The sequence below is a fragment of the Plutella xylostella genome, chromosome 4 (assembly GCF_932276165.1).
Source record: "Plutella xylostella chromosome 4, ilPluXylo3.1, whole genome shotgun sequence".
Taxonomy (NCBI): Eukaryota; Metazoa; Arthropoda; class Insecta; order Lepidoptera; family Plutellidae; genus Plutella; species Plutella xylostella.
The window spans coordinates 2,469,962-2,492,676 of record NC_063984.1 but is presented as its reverse complement, the minus strand read 5'-3'; the positions used below and the strand labels follow the sequence as shown (position 1 = coordinate 2,492,676).

Below are 22,715 nucleotides of genomic sequence, written 5' to 3'. Positions count from 1 at the left end.
CGCCGTATCCGGCGAAGGCGACTCCTGTATGAGATATCAAAGGCGGCGGCGGCGCGGCGTTCATCCACGCTCTGCGGGGTCTGCGGGCACCCCAGAAGAAAACGGTGCGGCTTGGTTTGCTCATACTGTATGAGACATACAAAGTCCTTGTATTGTATGAGGTACGAGACCAAAGATTTTGACGAGACCACATTTGCTTAGTAGACGAGACAGAATTTTTGACGTTCGCTTATGTCTGGTGAGTAAAGTTGGTTTTTCTTTGCAAGGATTTCGAATGTCAAAAAACGCAATGTCTTGACTTATTTCTATTATGGCAACATTTTCTGAAATGTCATAATACGATTTGACGTTTGTTGTTGTCATTTTTCCTATTGTCAAATCGTAAATTTCCCTTTTTACATGATCGCAAAAAGAAAATAAAATGATAATCATTCTTATAACGTAAAGAAACAATTTTTCTGCTAATTGTAAATTCGTACTTTTATAGTTCCGTCTACAAACTCACAATGGAGGATGTACTGGATGAAGTAGTTTCGTCGGAAGATTTGCAGGTACGTTTTCGTGTTCAATAGTTTCTCAAGTCATTTCGTGCTTTGTTATCTGATTGTTCGTGTTTATTGTTTAGAAGTTCGAGAAAGTGTTCCACGAGCAGCTGCACCAGGGGAAGGTGACTCACAAGGCGCAGTTCGAGTACGCCTGGTGCCTCGTCCGGAGCAAATATCCGACAGATATAAGAAAGGTCTGACTCACTATTTACCATTACCTCATATTTATTTTTTGTCACTTTATGATTTGCAAATTTATAACTTTATTTTTCATTTTATCAATGGACTGGTTTTTCGGCGATGATTATTTCTTTGTTGACTTTATTTTAATTTGTTGTGTAACTTATTGATTAAATACCAACAAATTATAAATAGTAGAGCGAAACTACGATTTACATTATGCGCCTTAGCCCACATACACATTGTAAAATGGAATACACTAAGTATATGTATAGGATTGCACTTTTAAGATGAAATGTTAATGAAACATAAATAACATTTCAGGGTATCCTCCTTCTGAAAGAGTTATTCAACTCCCACTCTGAAGGTAAAAGAGACTACTTGTTCTACCTCTCGATCGGCAATGCTCGGATCAAAGAGTACAACAAGGCTCTACACTATGTGAAGGCATTCCTGGAGATAGAGCCAGCCAACCAACAGGTCCTGGCTTTAGAGGTGAGCAATAAGATTATTTATCCTAGTAGTCACATTTAAGTATGTACTTAAAATAAAAAAAGCTTTAATACCTAGTATGGGACTCAAGAATCAAGATCAAGACATAGCAGAGCTTCGAGAGTGATGCAAGATTTTTGTAATGTCTTCTTTGGTGCGTCATGTACTACTCTGTGCTGCAGATGTCTCAAAAGCTGAAAAGTCAGATTTGGAAACTATCTACATGGGGAATCCTTAATATGTGCACATATTAAGGATTCTCTTCGATTGACATATGATCCATTCCTGTTTGGTGCACCCTGAGCCACTATTCTCATCTGATTGGCCAATCCTTTCACCACAATGACAAACCCTAGTATTGCTTTTGTGTTAGTCACCATCATGATAAGGAGATGTACTATCAAATTTTAACTACTGTCCTACCATGTGTAGTTATTTATTTATCAGATTAATTATTAGTCATTGTTTTAGTGAGAATCGGTCAATGTCAGTTACATCATAATCATTATCAGTAGTTTGTGTGAACATACTCATTGAAGTTAGTGTAGAAGCATATAAATATTGTAATCTTCAAACTGATAACATTTGGGTGATATCCTGTTTATAATCAGTGATAGGGTTAGCAACCTACCACATCAAATTATATCTACAGCTTACGAATGCTACGTCAAGGAAAAGTCTTTGCATGCTGTGTTAGCTGAACTGAAATATATTTTAGGGTCTGAATGCTGTACTTTATAAAGTAAATTTAATAGATTTTTTTTTTTTTTTTTACTTTACTTAAGACACTTTTGGTATCATTCATAGGTATATATATATACCCCATCAGCAATATCAATGTTAAATTGCAATCGATATCAGTACCGTAATATGCTAAATATGGAATGTACCCTTGTTGGAATCCAGTACCATAAATTTTAAAGTTTTTGAATGTCCTGATATAAAATGGCATATTTAAATTTAAAACCCAATGCAAAAAGATAAGTTTTATGTGTCAGTGCATTTGTGTGTTTGTGTCTAACTTTACTTAAAACCTTTTGTCTCGTAATTCCAGCGTCAGATCAACAAGCGCATGGAGAAGGAGGGCCTCATCGGCATGGCGGTGGCGGGCGGCGCGGTGCTGGCGCTGGGCGGGCTGGTCGGACTCGGCATAGCTCTGGCCAGCAAGAAATAGCATTGGGCCTTTGTGTGAGTAGCTCTGGATTTTGTATGCTCGTTTGTCCACCGCAAGCCATCACGTCAGAAGGACGAGATTATTTCAGAGCCTCTACCCCAGGCTAACGTGGCAATACGCTAGCGTTGTACGATACTACACGAACATATGGAAAAAGAACTGCGCCAACATAATCTCTTTTGGAACTAACAAATTTGTCTTATATTTTGACAGTGACAGTTGACGATACGCAACGTTAACAGAGGTTCGTTTGATATGACTTCATTGACGGTGACGTGACGGATGTGCGGTGGACACGCGGCTAAGTAAAAATTATGTACCAATATCACGTTCTCGTGACGGCGTGCGGTGGACCAACGTTCTATGCGTTTTAGCATATTATATTTATGCAAATAAATATTGGACAATATTGGCGGTCAAGAGCGGATTGGATCTTTATAGGGCGGCTACAATACGTAACATTCAAAATCGAACTTCCAATTTTACGATTTTATACGGTGATTAAAATCGTTATTTGATTTTACAAAAACCTTCCGACCTTATTTGGCCGTTATTAATTACAATAATTTACTTGAACGATTTATAAAAGAGCTTTCCATTTATAAAATTTACAGCTAATTAATTAATTTGGAACTATAAATGAAGTCCTTAAATACGCTTCCGTTTATTTAGATAAATAAGACATAGTTAAGTTAATAATTATAAAAGTAAATTATTGTTACAGAATGAATTCCCTGGTTGGTATTCATTATCTTCTCAACAAGCGGAAGGAGAAAAAGGATTAATAGGTGTTCTCCCGAATTATATTTAGAAAAAACACCACAAATTCACTATATAAAACACAGCTTTAGATAATAATAATAATATACTAAATGTTTTTTGTACAAACACTCCCTGGTTGATAGAATGTAATAAATGCGAACTTAAAAATGCAGTTGCTTTTTGGACACTGTTTAGTTTAGATTAGTTACTTCAGCCAAAAAATATTAGTCTAGCTATTCTATGTAAGCATAATTTAAAATTATATTGTATATGTGTAGTTTATTTAATTTCCTATGAAATCTAGGCACTTATTTAATAGATTTAAGGGCATGTGATGATATAATTAATGATTTTGTTAAACAATTCCATGAAATAAATATTTTTTTTCGATTGAAATAGATATATCTGTACTCAATTGCTATTAACACCAAACGCTACTAATATACCTCTTGAACATACATATTTTTAATATAGTATATAATTTAATTATAGATAAATAAGATACTTTGGAGAAAATAAAACGAGGTTATTTCAAACAATTATTTTTATTATTCTTGTAGGTATATAATAATGTGTGAAGCGGCGTACACCTAATCTAATGTTGATGAGAAGGCTCCGTTAGGTACCGAATTAAATAAATACGAGTGAAGTCGGCCACGTCACGCGGCGGCGGCCCGGAATGATCCCTAAACATAAACGTTAATACAATAATTTAACAATTCAGAAAACGTAACAAAGGCCCACACTAAATAAGAAGTTACATCAGTCAAAATCAACCTTTATTACAAACGGTGGTAAGTATAATCAACTAACATTACACACATAACTTGTTTGAAATATTAACTTGTTTGTGCTAACCTCGACTTGTCCTTTATCAGTTTCGTTTTTTTAAATGTATTAAATGCGAATTATTTTATGATTAAGGACAAAATCGGGACGTAAGTTACATAAAGTAATCTACAGAAAACGCTATTGAGTCGCTAACAACTCAAATTCACCGTCCACACGGCTTAAAACAATGTACTGAGACAAACTAATCAAAGTTTTACATGAATACTCATGCTAATGAGGTAAATTACACTATAATTATAAAGAAAAAAAACATTAGAGAACTTTCTAAGTTCAAAGGTAACTAAAATGTATGTTTCATATAAAACAAAGAACGTAATCGATGACTTACAGTCGTACATTATATATTTATTTATTTCACTGGTAAATATTGTGTATATTGTTGGCTTCTTGTGATGGAAATCTAAAAGTACATTATTCTGTTGCAAAAAATATATATCTTGTAATCACATTCTGGTAACTAGTATACTATCGGGTCTGTGATGTCTAAGTGTTTCTGTGCCATTATTTAATGAACATTATTATTATCATCTAAGTCATTAAAAAGTTAGAATATAGTAATTCTCATTAATTTGTCCTCCCTAAACGGGTAAGTAAGCATTCAGGGTTCTAAACAATTATTATAAAACTTATTTATGTACACTCAAATTATTACATACTATGGCAACACTGCTAACTTCAACGAGGTTACAACCGCAAACTAAATCTCACCACACACTAAACGAAACATATTCTGTACCAACCCGTAGCTAACACTATTAGTATTACAATTTTGTTGAGAGGCCCTCAGCACACAGTAACAACTTTGAATATGAGTAAATTTGTACTGTCATCCCTGGAACAAATGAATACGGCCCAGTGTATGCTCTAGTTACAACAGCCAATCGGAAACGCGGAATAGATATCTAATCGCCTGTGATTGGCTGATGTATTAACAAACACAGGGCTGCATTCAGAGAATGCTATCGGGAGGACATATCAACAAAATTATACAAGTATCTCACATAAAACTCATATAAAGATTAAATGCTTCACCTATTGCTCTAAACTCTTAAATAACGTGTACTCTAAGTTCAGGGAAGTAAATATTTTTGTGACTCACTTAAAAATACTCTTATTATTTCTAAATAATTATAACATTGTACTCTAGAAAATATGTATAAGTATTGAAGGCTAACATGAGATTGTAATCACAGTATTTGTTATTTAAGTAACGAGCCTACTCCGTTACAACATCATCCCGCCACTGCCTCGCTCTAGGCGACCGCTGTCTCGCTCGCAATCGGCGAACCATCGACCAATCTCTACCCAAATATTTACAATCGAAGGCAACGTCAAGGTATACTTTATTATTGCTTTTTGTTACTATTTTGTATGTACTTTACATATCACGTCCGATTTATATACAATGCAATTTGTGACTTAAGTACTTATAGATTCATATTTGAACTTTAAGGTTCATAAGCAATGACTGCGTCTCCCTGGATAGCATTCAGTCTCAAGGCAGTATGAATTCACTTTGTAACAGTCATTTAAATATTAAGATACATTTTTGCACATGGTATTTATATAAGTATAATTTTCAACAGTTACATTTTAAGCTCTGTTATATTTGTTCGTATACAAAGGGTTTGAAAAAATGATGTGCTCACTCATCCATCGCTCGTACGATACATCCATTGCTCGCTACGCTCGTGTCACAGTCTACTTGTCTCTACTGAGTGCGCAATCTATTACAACGAACGAAAAAGGTAGACCATACATCTACTGGCAGATCTAACAATCACCTAATGACTGGCATATATTTACCTACACAATATACTCTATATATATAAATGCAATCTGAAAATGCATAAAACAACAGTTATTATATCTATAAATTTTATAAAATATTAAATAAAATCTATTGAAGTGAGGTAGATGGATGGAATTTCACAATTTGTGTGGATTTTTTTTCATACAATGACGCCGTGATTGGCCCGAATCTTGAGGTAGTTGGATGGAATAACTATGTTATGGCCGCTCTACACTTTGAATTTTACATAGCGCAATATCGTTCGTCTTGTAGAAACCAGAGTGTAGAGAAACCGGATTTAGGTGCCCTACATTATGTGACAGGGACCTGATACAACAATACAAAAATACTACTCACTAGTTTTATCATTACCCTACGAAAAAAAAAACTTGTCGCGTGGCAATCTTTACAAACTACGTGAGGTTATAATAATATACTAATATGGCATAATGTGTAATGGCTTTGTGATATCACATCGGGTACAAACTGAAGATCCCACTAAGTGTGTATATCCGGCTGGGGGTAGAAATGTCTGTTTCAGGGTCGATTCGAAACTAGAGTCGAACCCAGGAAAACTGGAGTCGAAACAAACATTTATACCAGTAATTGGTTATAAAAATAACCTGAAACAACACCCAGTAAAAGGTTGGTTTATAGGTTGTAAAACAATCCTGAATAACCCATTTTAGGGTTCAATTTGAAATGTTTTGTTAACTTATTCATGTGTTATGGCTACTCCGTATATCCACCTACATCCAGCGCTACGGCGCGACTCTTAAACTACTATTATACAAAATAATCGGAAATGGCACCGGCGACATTCCACGGGTCAACAATAAAACCGATACTTTAACCGCAAAACGATTCTCAGCTCACCACAAAACATAACACTCAAGCACCTTTTGAAAAACCATCAACAAAAATATTGTCCTATCAAACGTGTATACGCGGCGACACTAAAGCGATACATTCCCTCTAAATATTATTAAACAGCTTCTGTGTTTTAGGGATACTTCTGACAACACGAACTACTCACGGCTACAGCTTACAGGTAATCGAAGATGGATTCGTTTCATGAGTTCTTCTGCTCATCATCTGTATAATCGCCTTCTTCCTGACCGCTGTTCTCATGGTCGTTCTCCGAGGTCAGCCGATTCCTGTCGTTAAAGGTGTCTTTGCTGTAGTAATCCCTGTCTTTATCATTCATGGTGTCCTGGTTTTTGTCTCCGTCTATCTCGCTGATGCTGTCGCCCCTCTGTCTCTCTTTGCCGAGGTCGAGCGGCTCGTCGGCGTCCCTCATGATGTCAGGCTTGCGTCCGTCCGGGTAGTTCCTCTGCATCTGCTTGAGGAAGTGTTGGTGTGCGAGGGTGGTTGGCGGCGGCGGGAGGGAGCCCATCTGTGGGGACGGCTCGTCGTACGTTTTTCTGTCCATGTGTAAAGCGTTCATTTGGGCCAGTTTTGCTGCGTTCATTCCTGCAAATCAATCGGGCTTGTTACTACAAAGTTGGCAATCCAAATGTAAAAACCAAAATGGAAAAGCTTTGTCATGATACGGGAGTTTCCACACAAACTCACCGAAGACGTTCTCACCGATGTACTGCAGGTAGGTGTCCAGGATGGCGGACCCGCCGCCGAAGCCGGGCGGGTAGTCGTCGTGCTTCAGCCCCAGGCCCGGCGGCAGCTCCATGGTCTTGGCCGTGACTGCCCGCACTGCCGGCACCTTGGTGATGGTCGTGTTGGCTAGGCTGTTTATGTCTGCAGAAGAAGGGAAGGTTGTTGAGTATGTTGTCTTTAATCGTCTTCCCTACACTAGCTATAGGACCAAGGCTAATTTGAGGCATGGTTTCAAACATTTATTTTTTGGCTTATTGGCCGAATTCATGCCTCTAGCTTTTGACCTTTGACCTTTCGTACAAAGCTATCTGATTCACATCATCACTCATACTAATATACTTAATAAATCACAAAATACTCACGAGGCGGCGACACAGGTATGCTGTCCTGGTACCGCGACTGGCTCAGGTCGTCATTATCATTGTCTCCACAGACTGAGCTGCTCTCTGAGGCTGCTGACTTGGCGTCCAGCTTGATGTCCGAGCGCCGCGGGCCGGTGGGCGACGCGCGCGCTCGGAGCTGTTCCGGAGACACCTTCACTCCTGCTTTTGCTAGTAACCTGGTGGGAAATTGTAGTTGTTAAATATGTGGCTGTTGGAAGGAGACAGCATTTGTGATTGCTATTTTACTTCATTCTTGTTTGCTTTGATGATGAATCGATGTTGTAGAAGATGTATTGGATGAGATATGGTGGCGATAGCCTGGTTATGTACTGATACATAAGAATGTGGGAGGCCGGAAATTAAGTCCAGGTGATGCAGACAAACATACTTGAGCGTCTAAACACTGCCCTAATGAAGAATTATTTACCCCTTCCTTCATTGGAAGGAGACCCGTGCCCCAGCAGTGGGGACGTGATGGGTCGTCTACCTATTTCTACTCACAGCAATATCTCATCACAGTTCAGGGTTTACAACCCGCTCTATTATTCCCCCACCATCACTCAACAAGTATACTCACTGGCTGGCCAGCTCGGGGTTGAACTTGGTGGGCATCTGCAGCACGGGTAGATCCTTGGTGGAGATGCCCCGGTGCTGCCGCGACATGTGCGAGTGCAGAGAATTGCGGGACTTGGCCACCGTGCCGCAGAGTACGCATCTGGGGGTGGACACAAATGTTTGTTATGGGTTGTCGTGGTTGACGACTGGAAGGTTACTGTAGCTTGACAAAAATATTGAATGTTGTTTAATACAACAATGCAGTCGTGGTTAGCGTTCTGAAACATCGTTTTTCGTAAGCTAGAGGGCTGATCCTCCTCGATAGTTTACTATGTAGTATTTTCATGTGGAAAAAATGTGATTCTGAAGCAGCACACAGATTAGCAAGTTAACTATATTGGACTATGGACTATTTTCATATCTTTGGGTCTATATATTTGTACAGCTATATATACGTAATTACGTATACTTGTGAATAATTCTATGACTAACCTGTATCCCGGGCAGACAGTGTGTTTGTCCTCAAGATGCGTCCTGAGCGTGTGCGCTGAGCGGTAGATCTTACCGCACTTGGGACAAGGTCGAGGATCGGTTGCGCGCACTCGAAGCAGATCTTGAGTCCTCCTCGAACCTCCTGTTGAAGAATACTCAGTTTTAGCCCCCTAGTCTTTAAGGTTAAAAGTTGATTGTTAGTTTCAAGCGGTTTGGAGACGTCTTACCTTTGCATTTTGGAAAGTTAAGGTGCAGTTAAAGTCAAAACACGGAGTCGATCTACTTGGTAGTTTTATTGTATGTATACGTATTATATAAGCAGACACTTTTCTTCGGGTAAAAATTAAATTATTACGTATATATTCATATCACTAATACACTCGCAACTAGAATCGTTTACTTCACATTGAAACAGTGTTCGCTTGTACAGGAAAAAAACCCTTGTGACTTCCCTAGATTGCATTAAGTACATAAAGGCGGTGTATAGGGTCTGTAAGGGGCTTTTCCTGTGACAAGTCAAGACAGACATTCTCTCTTAATTGTAATTGCTATTGAAACAATTAATAGGCACGTTATCTATTGCATCGACTAACACACCTAACATAATTCCGTTTTCTATAAAAATAAGAACATTTTCTATATTGATTTCACTTGTAGCAATCGTGTTAAGAGAGAGAAAGAGTATATTTATATCTGTCTAAAATCTAAGGCTCCTAGACTAAAGTGGAAGAACAATTTTCCCTGTAATAATATTTACACAAGTAATTCATAATTTTACTGCCACAATTGGCTACCTTCTGCGCGACTACATTTTTCATGAAATTTAGCATTTTTGGAAATAATAAATGATCCACTGCTAGCCCAGGAGCCCGTTTATATATTTTTTCACTTAAATCTATTCTTCTAGTAAATGTACATAAGATATACGAGATTATGCCTCAGAGGCAACAGGAACAATTTCCACTACACGCTAATTTTTACCAACATTTCTCCTCATTTGAGATCTCTATTTAACTTTTCTCGACTCTAATTTGATGCACATTTTCATAATGCGGACATACTTAAATATTATATAGATACTTATAATTTTATTGCACAGTATTCTTTGGATATTGGTATAAAACAATGTTTCTAGATATTTTTGTTTCATTTAAAAAATATTCATGATGGGTCACGAAAACATAAATATAAGAACCATGCGATAAAACTTCTTAAATTATATTTTTAATACAATGTGCATCAGGGTCTATTTCTGTCTTTTTCCAATAAAATTAAGTTGAAATGTAATAAATTTCCCCTCTACACTGACTAGATATGTTTTGCTTTGTGCTCTTGTCACAGTGCGTGTCAGAACCTAACATATTTATATTTTAAAATCCTTTAATACAATAACTTTTTACTTTCATAATACCTATTAACGTTGCATGCGAAAATGATCCTTAGCTTTTAGGCATTAGAATATTATGAAAATTTTGGCTTTTCTAATTTTAGATCAATTTCGCAAGCTACGTGCCTAATGTAGTCTTTATAATGGTGTTTCTTATAAGTATTTACGTCAGAACAGAAGCGTTATCACTCGATCTATTACTTCATATTATTACCGTAACAACACCCACCCATTACTGAACTATGGAAGATTCTATCGTTTGGAAGTTTTTGTTCAACATATTCGTAACTATTGCGTTTATAAAGGCATTCGTTTCAACTATTTCGTATTGTCTTAACTATGGTCGAAAAATACATATTTTATGAACTATACACTCAACGGGAGAACAGGGTTTCTGAGAAGACTAGGCAATACGTATACAAGAACTTAGGGTTATGATATTACAGTACTTAATTAGGCCTTAAACAAAATCGAGCCAGAGCAACAATGGAAGTCACAGAATGTACAAATTAAACAGATGTTTCGCAGTTCCACTTCGTAAACTATCAATGGCACCAATCATCACATATTATATGCGCTTACACTATGTATATCATATACTTAAACAATATCAGTCTAATACTACTACAAAAATAATTTTCAGTCGATATATTCATATACATAGATACACTTTATATCGGGTTATATCAAACAAATGACGGCGAAAATGCATCGTTTTGAGATCGTTATTTACGTAATCGGTTACAAATAGCCCCAAGTGCGGTTCCGTTTCACAGCCTTTATCAAAGTATATCGCTCGTCCGGAGCCAGGCCTGCGCCCCCGCGGCCCCCGCCGGCGCCCCCCGCGTCCCGCCCCTGCGCACCTCTACACTCGCGGCAATAAACTCTCTAAAAATATGACGTTATATTTAATGCAATATGGAATGGGGTTCCGTTCCTCGGTGTCCGTCCCTGGTCACCACCAGGCGGCTTGCGGCGCGGGCGCGGCGGGGGGCGCCGGGGGCGCCGGGCGCCGTCTCTAAGAGTTCTGGCGCTGGCGGATGCCGTGCGCCTGCAGCTGGTGGTTGATGAGGTAGTGCTTGGTCTTGCAGCGCTTGCCGCAGTGCGCGCACGGGAACCACTGGTCGCGGTCCGTCTGCGAGTGCACGTTGAGCATGTGCTGGCGCAGGTTGGACGTGGACGAGTACACGCGGCCGCACAGCGGACACTGCGGCCGGTAGCCGCCCGCGCCCGGCCCGCCCGCGCCCGCCAGGGCCGCCCCTGCAACACAGAGGCGGCATTAGACAACACACTACGCGCACCGCGGGGAGTCGGGGGGGGCGGGGGGCGCGCGCCGCTGCTTCACGCCGTGGATGGAGTTCATGTGGATCTGCATGTACTGGCGCGTCTTGAAGGCCTTGCCGCACAGCGCGCAGGCGTGCGCCAGCGAGCGCGCCGCGTGCACGTTGGCGATGTGCTGCTTGAGGTTGCTGTTGTTGCTGTACAGCTTGCCGCACGCCGGGCACGCGGGCTTGCCGCCCCCGCCGCCCGCGCCCCCGCCGCTCGCCGCCCCCCCGCCGGGCCAGGACGCTCCTGGGGCAGACGGAACTGCTTCAGTACCGCGCTACCCGCGACTCTCCTCTACGCGACTAACTTCCATTGTTGCCTTTCGACTCGGTATGTGGGTGCAGGGGCTTGTCTCATAAGTGATCGGGTAATTAAGCGCATAGACATGACGAGGTTAGTAGTTAGTGTCAACTGGCATGCACTACACGACTCGATTATGCCCCGTTAATTAAATATTCAATTGGCTTCATTGTTTTATCGAGTAAGATACCATTAAAATATTTCATCGCAATTAATTCTGGATGTTTCTAATCGATTTGTGTTGTTATCGTTTCAAGGTATGATCGAGTCGTGTTATTTAGGAAGTAAAAATGTTATGCTTACCGAAATTGTCTGGTATTCCGGACGGTCCGGGCAGTGTTGCGAAGCCTGGAAAATATAATAGAATTAACTTACAACGCCATCAATAAATCAAAAAGTATTATATGATGCCCTTGTCACATATTCCGAAATGCAGCGAGGACCGTTACACTTGCAATAGTTAGAATATACTATTTTCGATATCACACAAAGAACTTTCGCCTACAGCATACACAACACAATGACAAGTCACAGGAAAGAATCATCAAATCACCTGTCAGATTAAGCAGTCCGGGGAAGTTGTGCGGCAAAGCTCCGTTGCTATTGGCCAGCATGGCGGGGTCGTCGTAGTCGATTGGCTCCTGCTTGGCTCGCGTCTCGCCCTCCATGTCGCTGGCGCCCGCGTCTGATGAGGAGTCCTCGCCGTCGCCCGACTGTGGGGGTGATGAGGTGATGAGTCATGGAATTGCGAGAGTAACCCCCGAAGTCATAGAAATTTTTGATACTTTAAAATATGTAGTGTGTTTCAAAGTCATTTTTATCCTAATTCTATAGTTTTACCATACGGTCTATGAATTTGAGGGTAATTATTATTGGGGTAGTGGTAAATTCTTTAGGTACAGCGGGTAAAGAGTTCTAGACTCTGCGGTTATACGTGGAACTGCTTGTTAGCTAACTTTTTCAATCATTGGGATGAGGATCGTTATGAGATATATGGATGTGGAATTTATTTTCTAACAACCACATACCTACACATACTACAGCAATATACAATTTGGAGACGACTTTAAAATCTATAAATTTCGCAATTGATGCGTGCACATATTCTCCATTAATATTTTTAGATGAACCATAATTTAAACGTATCCTTGTAAAGAACCGGATCGAATAGGTAACGGACACGAAACGATTCTATTGACCATAATGTCGGATCGCTCCGTATCGGGGGGGTTACTCTATACTGACGAAAAACGACCGAACGAGAGCTGTCGTGCAATTGTCACCTTTAACACAACGAGATAGAGTTGTGGCTAGCGCAGCAGCGCTCTGAAACTTAGTTTTTCGTCATATAGAGTGACCCCACCGCAGTTCAGCGGGGAACATTCGCGAAATGATAATGAGGGCGATTTACATTCACACCTCGGAATTAATGGGCTCGCCTGCCCACGGGTTATCGAACATTTGCCAATTTATAACATTTAGAATACCGTCCCCGATGACTAGCTGTGTGTCCATTAGACGCTGATTTGCGATATCATCTTGATTAAGAAATTAGGATATTCTAATGGTCTAAGCATCATTAGTGCCAATATGTACCCGAATATAAGTAGTGTTGGATCGTTAACGTGATGGATGGAATAGGACATAGTTGGACTTCGATATTAATAGTTGAAATTAAAAGATTACAATCTCATGCGATCCTTAATTATATTCATCGGCCGCCGAGGTTTCACCTTCATTACATAATTAAGTACAAATCGAATCCAGTTTTGGCCGACATTATTTTTTAGACATCATTAGGTAGGTATGAGGCATCTTTTGTCCATTATTACCTACATTACTTATATTTTGATTGCAACATCGCTCTGCTGTCTTGCGTATTATAATCATAATCCTCCCACCACTTTACACCCCAACATTCAAACCACTTTTCAAGCGCAAACAACACACTAAAAAACAAAAGGCAATCACAATGATCATACTCACTAAGTTATTCGACACGGAGAGGTGCGCGTTCTGTGCGTTGTCCAGGGCCTGACTCAGCATGGCCAGTTCGTGCCCGTTGGTGCCCAGCCGCTCGGGGCTCCCGCCCTGCGCCGCCAGGATCTGCTCCGTCCTGTAGGAGTAGGGGACTTGCCTTTAGGGCACCGAGCGTCAATATTGGAGCTAATGTTGAAGGTTAAGGTTAGATTTCAAACTGTTAAAAGGTTGATTTAAAAATGCAGGTTAGCTAGTAATGTAGTTTTTGGTTAGGTTGTTTAGATTTCTACCTTCAAGATTAGCCCCATCGATTGATATACGCTACATATATATCCCCCAGTGTTAATAGAGGAAGACTTCTGTCAAGTAAGTTGTGCACAAGTAAATCACATAATAACTACAGTAACTTTATACTATTGCCTCCCATTTGGACTTATACGCCCATTTTTCCTAACATAGCTCATATCTCATCATAGATATGCACCCCAAGTTTCAAAACAACAATGTTAATTATCTCTCAAAGCATGCAGCACACGACCCTTACCTGGTCTTCATCTGCGCCTGGTACAGGTCCGAACTGCGCGCGCGCTTGGGGGGCGGCGTGTTGGACACCCCCTCCTCGGGGCGCCGCGGCCGCCGCCCCTCGCGCGGCTGCGCCCCCTCGCGAGACACGCCGCTGCCCGTCTCTGTCCACGATGACGCTGATTGCTGGGGGCGGAGAGAGATGTTGTTGGATGTTTATTTAGCACGGTAATTTTGATCACGGTGGTTAGACCGTAATCTGAAGGCGTATAACGTTTTGGGTAGCTACTTGTTAGTCTTATATGGATATGATATTGTTAAGACGACCACAATTATTGGCTATTTAAGATACCGTTTAGCTCTACAGTCATTTGGTAGAGGAGTTCTCGTGTGGAGAACCGTAGCGTGAGATCCCATCTAGCCCCAAATATCTATCTGATATGGTTGTTATTGTTGGATAAAAAACGCCAAGGGAATATTGTGGCGCATCATGGGAAAAATCCATACATGTATGTAAATTATTGTCTTTCAATAAAAACTAGGGTATCAGTACTCACCGGAGAAGCCTTCTGCTCGAGCGGCACGGGCCCGGGCGGCGGCACGTCCGTGAGCCCGCGCACCTGCAGCAGCTGCGCCGCGCGGAGGAACTCCTTGAGCTGCTCCTGCCCGATGTGCACCTCGCCCTGGTACATGAACCTGTGGGGGCGGGGGGTCAGTGTTGTTTGAGGGGCAAAGGAACCCTGGATACGTCCCTGGATACTGGATAACACAGGGACGTATCTAAGGTTCCGTATAACAAATCGATGGCAGTCCGCGACTGACAACTTTGAGTGGTTATAATTATGTGGTGATAAACGCCTAGTCCATCTGTAGTCTTTATCACCGAGATGCTAAGAAGCAGAAGAAGTTATGTAAAGTTGTAAGAAGGGGGACTCATGTTTTTGTGGCAACTGAAATGAGGAACATGTCATTTCATTAGTGATACGGAATTTATTGGATGAGAATTCCCTTGGCTTTTATGCATATAAAAATAGGTACATAATTTTCTATCTAAACGGGAGCAAATGTGGATGTCCTGTATCTGTTAATTAGCATTTATCATTGTCCAAAGTGACTTTATTGTACGTACGGTAAAGAAATTCAGATTGCCATTGATAGATAGATCTCATAAATAACTAAACACCCTTTTCGTCATGTAAATTGATATCTGCGTTGTAAATTGATGCGTTGCGTTAATATGAATTAAAATCTACTTTGCATGACTAAGTAGATATAGTAGTACCAATGTATAGCCTTTACTCTATTACCTATATGTAGGTATATACTTTTAACTATTTCCTACAACTGGGTAAAGACCTTCCCTAGAAGATGCTATCTTTATTTCAAGAGGGTTAAAACGAGATATGGGGCAGGCTCGCGGAAGGCTCGCGGGTAAATGTCAGACGGCCCAATACGGTCGAGGAGTCGAGGGCAACTATTTATAGTGGCAGGCTTTAGCACTAGGCCTCTAGGCTAGTAGACGAAACGAAACTAAAAGGTTACAATTGTGCATTGATTACTATATAGACTATTCCGTTTAACTCCATTCTAGTTAGTGGTTGTGTTAGTGTTACACCATAGTTTTACGTAGTTGTAGGTACCAACACTTTAATGTAAGTATACCTATCGGTTTTTTATCTATTTGTTGTTCTGGCATAGTTTTTTATAAACAAATATTGTTAAAAAATGTAACTAACTCATTCGTGTGAAACCGTTAGCGATTTTTTTTCTTGTATATTTCTGAAACAGCGGAACTAACCTGAGTAGACTCTCCATGTCCTTGTCGTGTACGTCTCGCAGTATGACGATGGGGTGCTGGCAGGGGTTGGCCTTCAGCAGCCGTCGGAAGTACGGGCTGCAGGCTGATAGCACCACCTGAGGCACACGGTAGGAGGTTACTAAATGAACAGTCGAGCCTATGGCTGGTGGTGGTTTGTGGCGCTTCTCAGTAACTGCCAGTGTATGATAGTAAGGGCCTGTTCCACAATGTCTGGTTAGTGGCTACCTGTCGGATAAAATACATACTGTCACTGTCTAAAAAATAATGACAGAGAGTGACAGCATGTATTTTATCCGACAGGTAGCCACTAACCAGACATTGTGGAACAGGCCCTAATTGTCAGCTATCGATAGATAGAGTTCTGAAACTGGCAGTAAATCGTGAATTGGTCTCAAAATTAAGTTGTTTCTTTATTTTCAGTGACTTTTGAAGCCAGTTTCATTAGATTTGCCTAGTTTGCTGAGAAGGGCTACTTCCCCACTTTTTCAACCTGGTGTCTTTAAGAGTGCAAAAAATTACATAGGTTTTATTTTATTTGAAATGAATTTAACACTTATTTCTTCTTAAATATGTTTTTTTTAAATTTTTTGTTGTCAAATCTACTTCACCATACTATCCCAGCTCAAACTCACCTTGTGCGCGCTGAACGTTGCGCCCGCGCAGGCCAGCGTGACATCCACGAAGTCCTCCTCATCCCGCAGCCGGCGGAACGACGACACCATCGCCGAGTGGAAGTCGTTCCAGCGCAGCGAGTACTGCTGCTCGCCGCCCGCGCCGGCGCCTGCGCACCATACACCTGGTTAGACAACGCTTCATTACATTGGGCATTACCACAAAACTGAGACAGTATTTAACAAGGTGTTTAGCGCTGTCAAACGCCTATAAAATCTGTCAAATTTGGTTTTAAAAACATGTTAAACAGTGTTTAAAGTTAGTTGTGGTAGTACAGATTGTGTTTAAGGTGTAGAATACCAAGTGAATCTGTCAATACTTGTATAAGGTACTATGAAAAATATTATAACAAATAGCCTCAAGGTAAATCATTAATTTAGGTGTATGTAGAATAAAGAAGCAAATATTGCCAGATGCAGACGATTTATTACACCTAGATTGACCATTATTTAGCGGCAAAATGTCAAGGATGGGTAGCGTCTTTTTTAATTGATCAATGGAATTGGCACATAGGTACATAACATAAGCATGTCATATTGTGTTAGGTAGGTTTACAATATCCCTAATGGCCTGGATCATTTATGAACTCTCAAAAATCTTACGTTAAAGTGTAGTTAGTAGCAGTCTCTTGTTTTTTGAAACATGGCTAAATGACCTGGTATATGAATATTTTTAGTCCTATACCAAGTTGTTGTTGAACCGATAATTTACCAAAAATAGCAAATCAACTTTGTATGAAATCGACCGAAAATTAAATAATTGCAATGAAGATTGCAAAGCAATTTATAATATTGTATCAAAAACGGTGCGCAGACGATTTGTTTTTGTTAACCTCTTGTTTTTGCCGAACCTTGCATAAAATTTGCATGGCAATTAGATTGCAAAATGGCATATGTTGTCTGCATTATTATGTGTTGTTTGTATTTGATATCTAGGTACACGTAAAGAAGTTCCTAATCTACCTTATTTTCTAAACACGCATAAGTATTTTTACAATGGTTCGCAAAATCTCAGTAACTAAGTAAGTAAAACTTCGCGGAAAGTGTTATTTAAATTTCAAATTTCTTTACATTCGAGGGATATGTAAGTAGCTCCATACATAATGTATGGCTGGACACTCTGGGCTAGAGCTTTGCATAAGTCGGCAACCCAGGTCATTCACTTCTCGACAGATCTTAAAAAGGTCAATTTTCATCATCTATTTGTGATTATTAAATTGTAGTTAGGTACTTAGTTTGCAAATCGTTTTGACACTTGTTCCCTTCATTAAATACTTATTACCACTTGGTATACCCCTCAAGTACCTAGGCATTGATTAAGTACCCATCACACCTAGGTATAATGAAACTTATTAATTCAGGGATAATCTTGCATTTGGATCCTACCAATATCTATCAAATCCGATTCTGAGAATTTGGAATTACACGTTTCCTATTTTAAATATTTAATTAGCGATTACGGTTTTTTATACATTCCGAGAGGTATTATTAGTGAATTGGCATTATAAATCATTATCACCTACAATATTGCTCGGAATTTTTTATGATTTCATATTGAAATTTGATCTAGGCGTGGCATATTGCAAGACAAAGTTGCAAAAATTCGACATTTCGATTATCGATGAGTCTAGTGCATTCATAAAACTGCCTTTCTCAAGATTCGGGGAAAATATAGGAATTTATTAGAAAGTTATGGCGATATTATTATGATTTAAAATATAAAGTGGATGTTTGTAAATAAATACATTTTAAAAATAGTAAGTAGTTTAGTAAAACAAAATGGCATCGTGACAAAAATTGTCGGTAAACAACAGAAATTTTAGTTAGATACAGTCTAAAATTGCAGATATGATCTCGCTATTTAAATTTAGAACGTCGTATTCTTAGCGTACATATTATTGTGACTAAACAGTTTTAGATTTATCAGCTCCAGACGAGTCTAGGTGTTATCTTGTCTGAATTCATTCATAGTTTGTTATGCGTAAGAAAATCTCAATGAGAAATAATATACCTACCTACTTTTTTATCTGTACTGGCAAGTCTACTTACGCGGGTAATTGTTTCTTTTTAACATTGAGTTACTACCTATTAGAGTTTAATTGGTTGGACTTAGTTTATACTAGATACATTTACTTAACTGAGAAACTGGGCCAAATACACACTATTCAATACTAAGCATACTTACAGAATTAACATTCATACTCAGAAGTAATAATTAATTGAATTTACTATTTCTATATACTTAGTATAAACACTTCTATTCTCTCTATGTTTTTCGTTTAAAGTGTATGTAGCTAGTACATACCTAATGCCTCCCTTGGCCTACCCAACCCTTACCCTTTCTCTTCCAAAACATCATCATCAGTAACAACAAATTTTAATATGTATACTGCGTACGGTGGCCGTTCAGATACCTATTCAATCTATATTCTACTGTTCATAGACATGTTTTTCCGTACACACATAAAGTAAGCAGTACCCCTGGGCTCAGACACTTGTGTCTGGTCTGTGTGTATCGATCTGTGCTGCAGCGGGCGGGCCGTGTTTGATTTCATATGCAGCCTTCGGGCTCCCCTTCTTCTCTTTATAACACTGGGTATGAGTGAATACAGGCGCCAAGTAAAGGTCAACGCACATTGGGATCGCAAGTTAAATGTGTAAGGCTTTGTAAAGCTCATAAAGTGCCAAAATCAATTAAATTCATCTTAAAATAATATACTCTATCTACATATTATAGTTAATCTAAATAAAGAGAAAAGTAGCTACGGCGAAAAAAACAGAAAAGTACTGTCCGGTAACAATTTTTTGTCTCACAATGTGAGAGATTTTCAAACAACGACGCAATTATAAAATGCGTTATCCCCCTATTCGATGACTTGAGACATTTTTCCACAATCGACCCCCCTCGAATGGCTGGAAGAAAGCTAATTTGCGTTCGGAAAGTTCGTCTCACTGTAGCGTCTGCCGGGGGGGTAGGGGGCGAATCCTGGAGGGTCCTTATAGGGGGAGGGGGCGGTATCAACGAACCCACGTACCCACGTATGACGGGTGGACATGAGTTGTACGCACATATAGCGTTGTTGGTAAACAGTTGCGTTGACGCGGAAAAATGAAGTGTTTTTTTTATTTTTTTGCAGTCTGCTTTTGATAGCTCTGTCGGGGTTCGGATGTCGGGCGGAATTGATTTCTGTATTCAAATACAACTCGCGTGTGTGGTTGCAGACGGGAGGTTGTATATGTTGTCTGCGGACCGTCTTATAACTGCTGTTTTAAAAGATTGTCTGCGTTATACGAGTACATAGTTTACATTTAATTTTGCAATGTTTCATTTTTGGTATACTTGCAGGAATTCTGTTTTTATGTATAAGTCGTAGCGTATATAGCGTAACTACAGCTAAATACAAAAATTAAGTCTTTTTTTCATTTTAAATTAGACTAGAAAGTCTACTCTTATATTCTCGTCATAATTAACATACCAATATAAATTATACAATTTCACAAAAAAATATTTTTTTACAAAAAAAAACCAAAATATTTTTTTACATTATTATGATTATCTAATTAAAAAACATAGTGTACTCACCAGCCTCGCTGGCCATGGCGGCGTGGTCGGGGGCCTGCTCCGGGGGCGCTGGCGGCTCGGCGCGCGCGCTGAAGGTTTCCGCCCTAGCGCATTCCAGTCGCGCCACTTCCGCCACTTTTCCGCCTTTTTGCTCCTTTTAAAAACAAAACTCCTCTTCTCCACGCCTCTAAAAACCGACGATCCCACTTCTTATTCTTATTTTAAAAAATACAACATTTAAGTCTGTATTTTTTCCTCTATTTATAGTTTAAAGCTTGATATTGTTTAGAATTATTGCGTTTTGTTTCTTTATTGGTGTTTTTGTGACCTGAAAGAGTTTTTATAGTTAGCACGAGTACGGACGATGGAAATAGTGGAGGATGTCGGATACGGCTACGGCGGGCGGTGACATCATCTGTTCTCTTATTTTTACGGTGTGATGTTGTTTTTTTAAATTGTTATTGTGATTTGAGATGGTGTTAAGAGCTTGGCGAATTTATGTTGAAATCAGCGGCGGTGAAGATACTTTTTAAATAATAATTCAATTTTATTATTAGTGTTAATGTAAATTCCAATTAATCGAGACACTTATTCAAGTATAATTATTTCTTGACCCAAAAGATTACACAACTATAAAATGCGATAACGAGAACAACGTTCAATTAATTGTCAATTACTCCAAAAATAATTAATGTGTCGAGTACAAACCGAATAAATTCTACGCACAAACAAACCTTTTAAATACACGTCCACGTGACGCAAATTTAAAATTAATTAAATATCAATCACCACTTTAATTAACACAAAACCACTGCACGAATACTGACGAGCGTAATTACATTGATCAAATAGTAATATCGGTATTACAGGGTGTTAATGAAGGGCCGGTGCAGCGATCGATGCCGCCCTGCACCTCGGGCGGGCGGGAGAAGCGGGCAGATAGAAATCAATACGATGTCCATCATCGCTGCACCCCCCCGCCCCGCCGCGCCCGCCTGCGCCTTGCACTCGCCGGGAAATGCATTTTCCGCGACACCATTGCTCCTCACACCATCTCAAACTATTTAAAAAATCACTCATTTCTGTACCGTTTTTTTTTCCGAAATCGTTTATTTTCCGGTCCGGTAGTGTAATGCACCGCCCGTTTCAGCCAGTGTCCGGCGCGCGTTTGTTTATTCACCTGACGCGGGACGTCCGTGTTGGTGCGCGTCACGCGTTCGACTGTCGCGCGCCGCCCGCGATGGAACGAGAATAAACAGCGTGGGGGTGTAGCGGGGCGGCGCGGGGGCGGCGGGGCGGCGGTGCATCACGCCCCCGCCCCCACCGCCGGACCTCGCTCGCTCTGCACGCTTGCAGATTCGCGTTCTTGACGCTTCAGACACTCGATAGAAGCCTAGTTGGATGCCGTTCAGAATCTCTATATTCATTCGTTTGAATTTATACTGCTGTAAGGGAATTTTGAAGAGGTCGTTCAAGTAGGAAAGTTTTGGCAGCTCGGCGTTAGGGCTGCTTTTCTTAGCAGATTTTTCTAGTAGATACTTTTTTCCAATCAGTATCTAATTAAAGAAGTAAGGGGAGAAAGACTGAATCCCCTAAGCATTTTAATGAGCACTGTATAAATGCACTATTCTAATTTAACCTGATTGCAGTCAAAACTAATTAAAGTTATATATTAGTAGTGTATTTATTCAGAATACCCGTAGCAATTTACGCATATCTACAAATTGATGGACGTCAGTAAATTTCATTCACGAAAATACATATTCCATGAATGAACTGATAGGTATTTTCCGCATACATTAACACGCGACCTTGAATATTTCGGGCGAAGATCCCTCCCCTCCTCTTCAGTTCCACATTTAATATGTATCTATATAGCTACATACATAATATATTATATCTCCAGTCTACACATTGTCCACAGTGGAATCTTTAATGAATTTGTTATGTGTGACTGTACCTTAATTAAAAGCTTTTATAAGCTTTTTGATCTAAGCGATATCGTGGTCGAGCTTTTTGTTGCGATTGAGATGCGAGCGGACAATATAAATAAATAAATAAACATGAAGTCTCACTAGACTTAGATTTGTAAATTACCTTATTAGGAACTTAGTTTAAGTTAGTTATAATCTCTGTTTCAGATCAAAGCGATATCGCAGTCGCACTCGGTGACAATATCCTTAAGTTAAAGGCCGGTTTTTTGATCCGTAGTTAACTCAACCATTGCGCATTGTTATAAAAAGCACCCATTAGTAAATAATCAGCAAAATTCGTTTGCCGCAAGTGACTTTGACCAATGGTAGTTAA

The 22,715-nt window shown here is 39.8% G+C and overlaps 2 protein-coding genes across 6 annotated transcripts; one reads left to right on the top strand and one right to left on the bottom strand.

Annotated features, from left to right (window-relative positions):
• Positions 1–353: 353 nt before the first annotated feature.
• Positions 354–3,553, top strand: LOC105393879 (mitochondrial fission 1 protein). The gene is made up of 5 exons (XM_038120883.2): positions 354–551; positions 626–739; positions 1,050–1,220; positions 2,272–2,405; positions 3,116–3,553. The coding sequence occupies exons 1-4, from the start codon at positions 507–509 to the stop codon at positions 2,389–2,391; spliced, it is 450 nt and encodes a 149-aa protein (XP_037976811.1). The 5' UTR covers positions 354–506; the 3' UTR covers positions 2,392–2,405; positions 3,116–3,553.
• Positions 3,116–21,688, bottom strand: LOC105390200 (protein abrupt). 5 transcript variants are annotated; one of them, XM_048628183.1, is made up of 14 exons: positions 21,589–21,688; positions 20,430–20,736; positions 16,808–16,971; positions 16,155–16,270; positions 14,914–15,052; positions 14,379–14,542; positions 13,841–13,970; positions 12,408–12,567; positions 12,158–12,202; positions 8,842–8,983; positions 8,372–8,509; positions 7,774–7,970; positions 7,373–7,552; positions 3,116–7,270 (listed from the first exon to the last, which is right to left on the bottom strand). In XM_048628183.1, exons 2-14 carry the CDS (start codon positions 20,443–20,445, stop codon positions 6,870–6,872), a joined length of 1,992 nt encoding a protein of 663 aa, XP_048484140.1. In that variant the 5' UTR covers positions 20,446–20,736; positions 21,589–21,688; the 3' UTR covers positions 3,116–6,869. The 5 variants fall into 5 exon arrangements, with proteins under 5 accessions (XP_048484140.1, XP_048484115.1, XP_048484138.1 ...); XM_048628158.1 differs by lacking the exons at positions 3,116–7,270; positions 7,373–7,552; positions 7,774–7,970; positions 8,372–8,509; positions 8,842–8,983 and adding an exon at positions 10,886–11,488 and having other exon boundaries at positions 13,841–13,991; XM_048628181.1 differs by lacking the exons at positions 3,116–7,270; positions 7,373–7,552; positions 7,774–7,970; positions 8,372–8,509; positions 8,842–8,983 and adding an exon at positions 10,886–11,488.
• Positions 21,689–22,715: the final 1,027 nt, after the last annotated feature.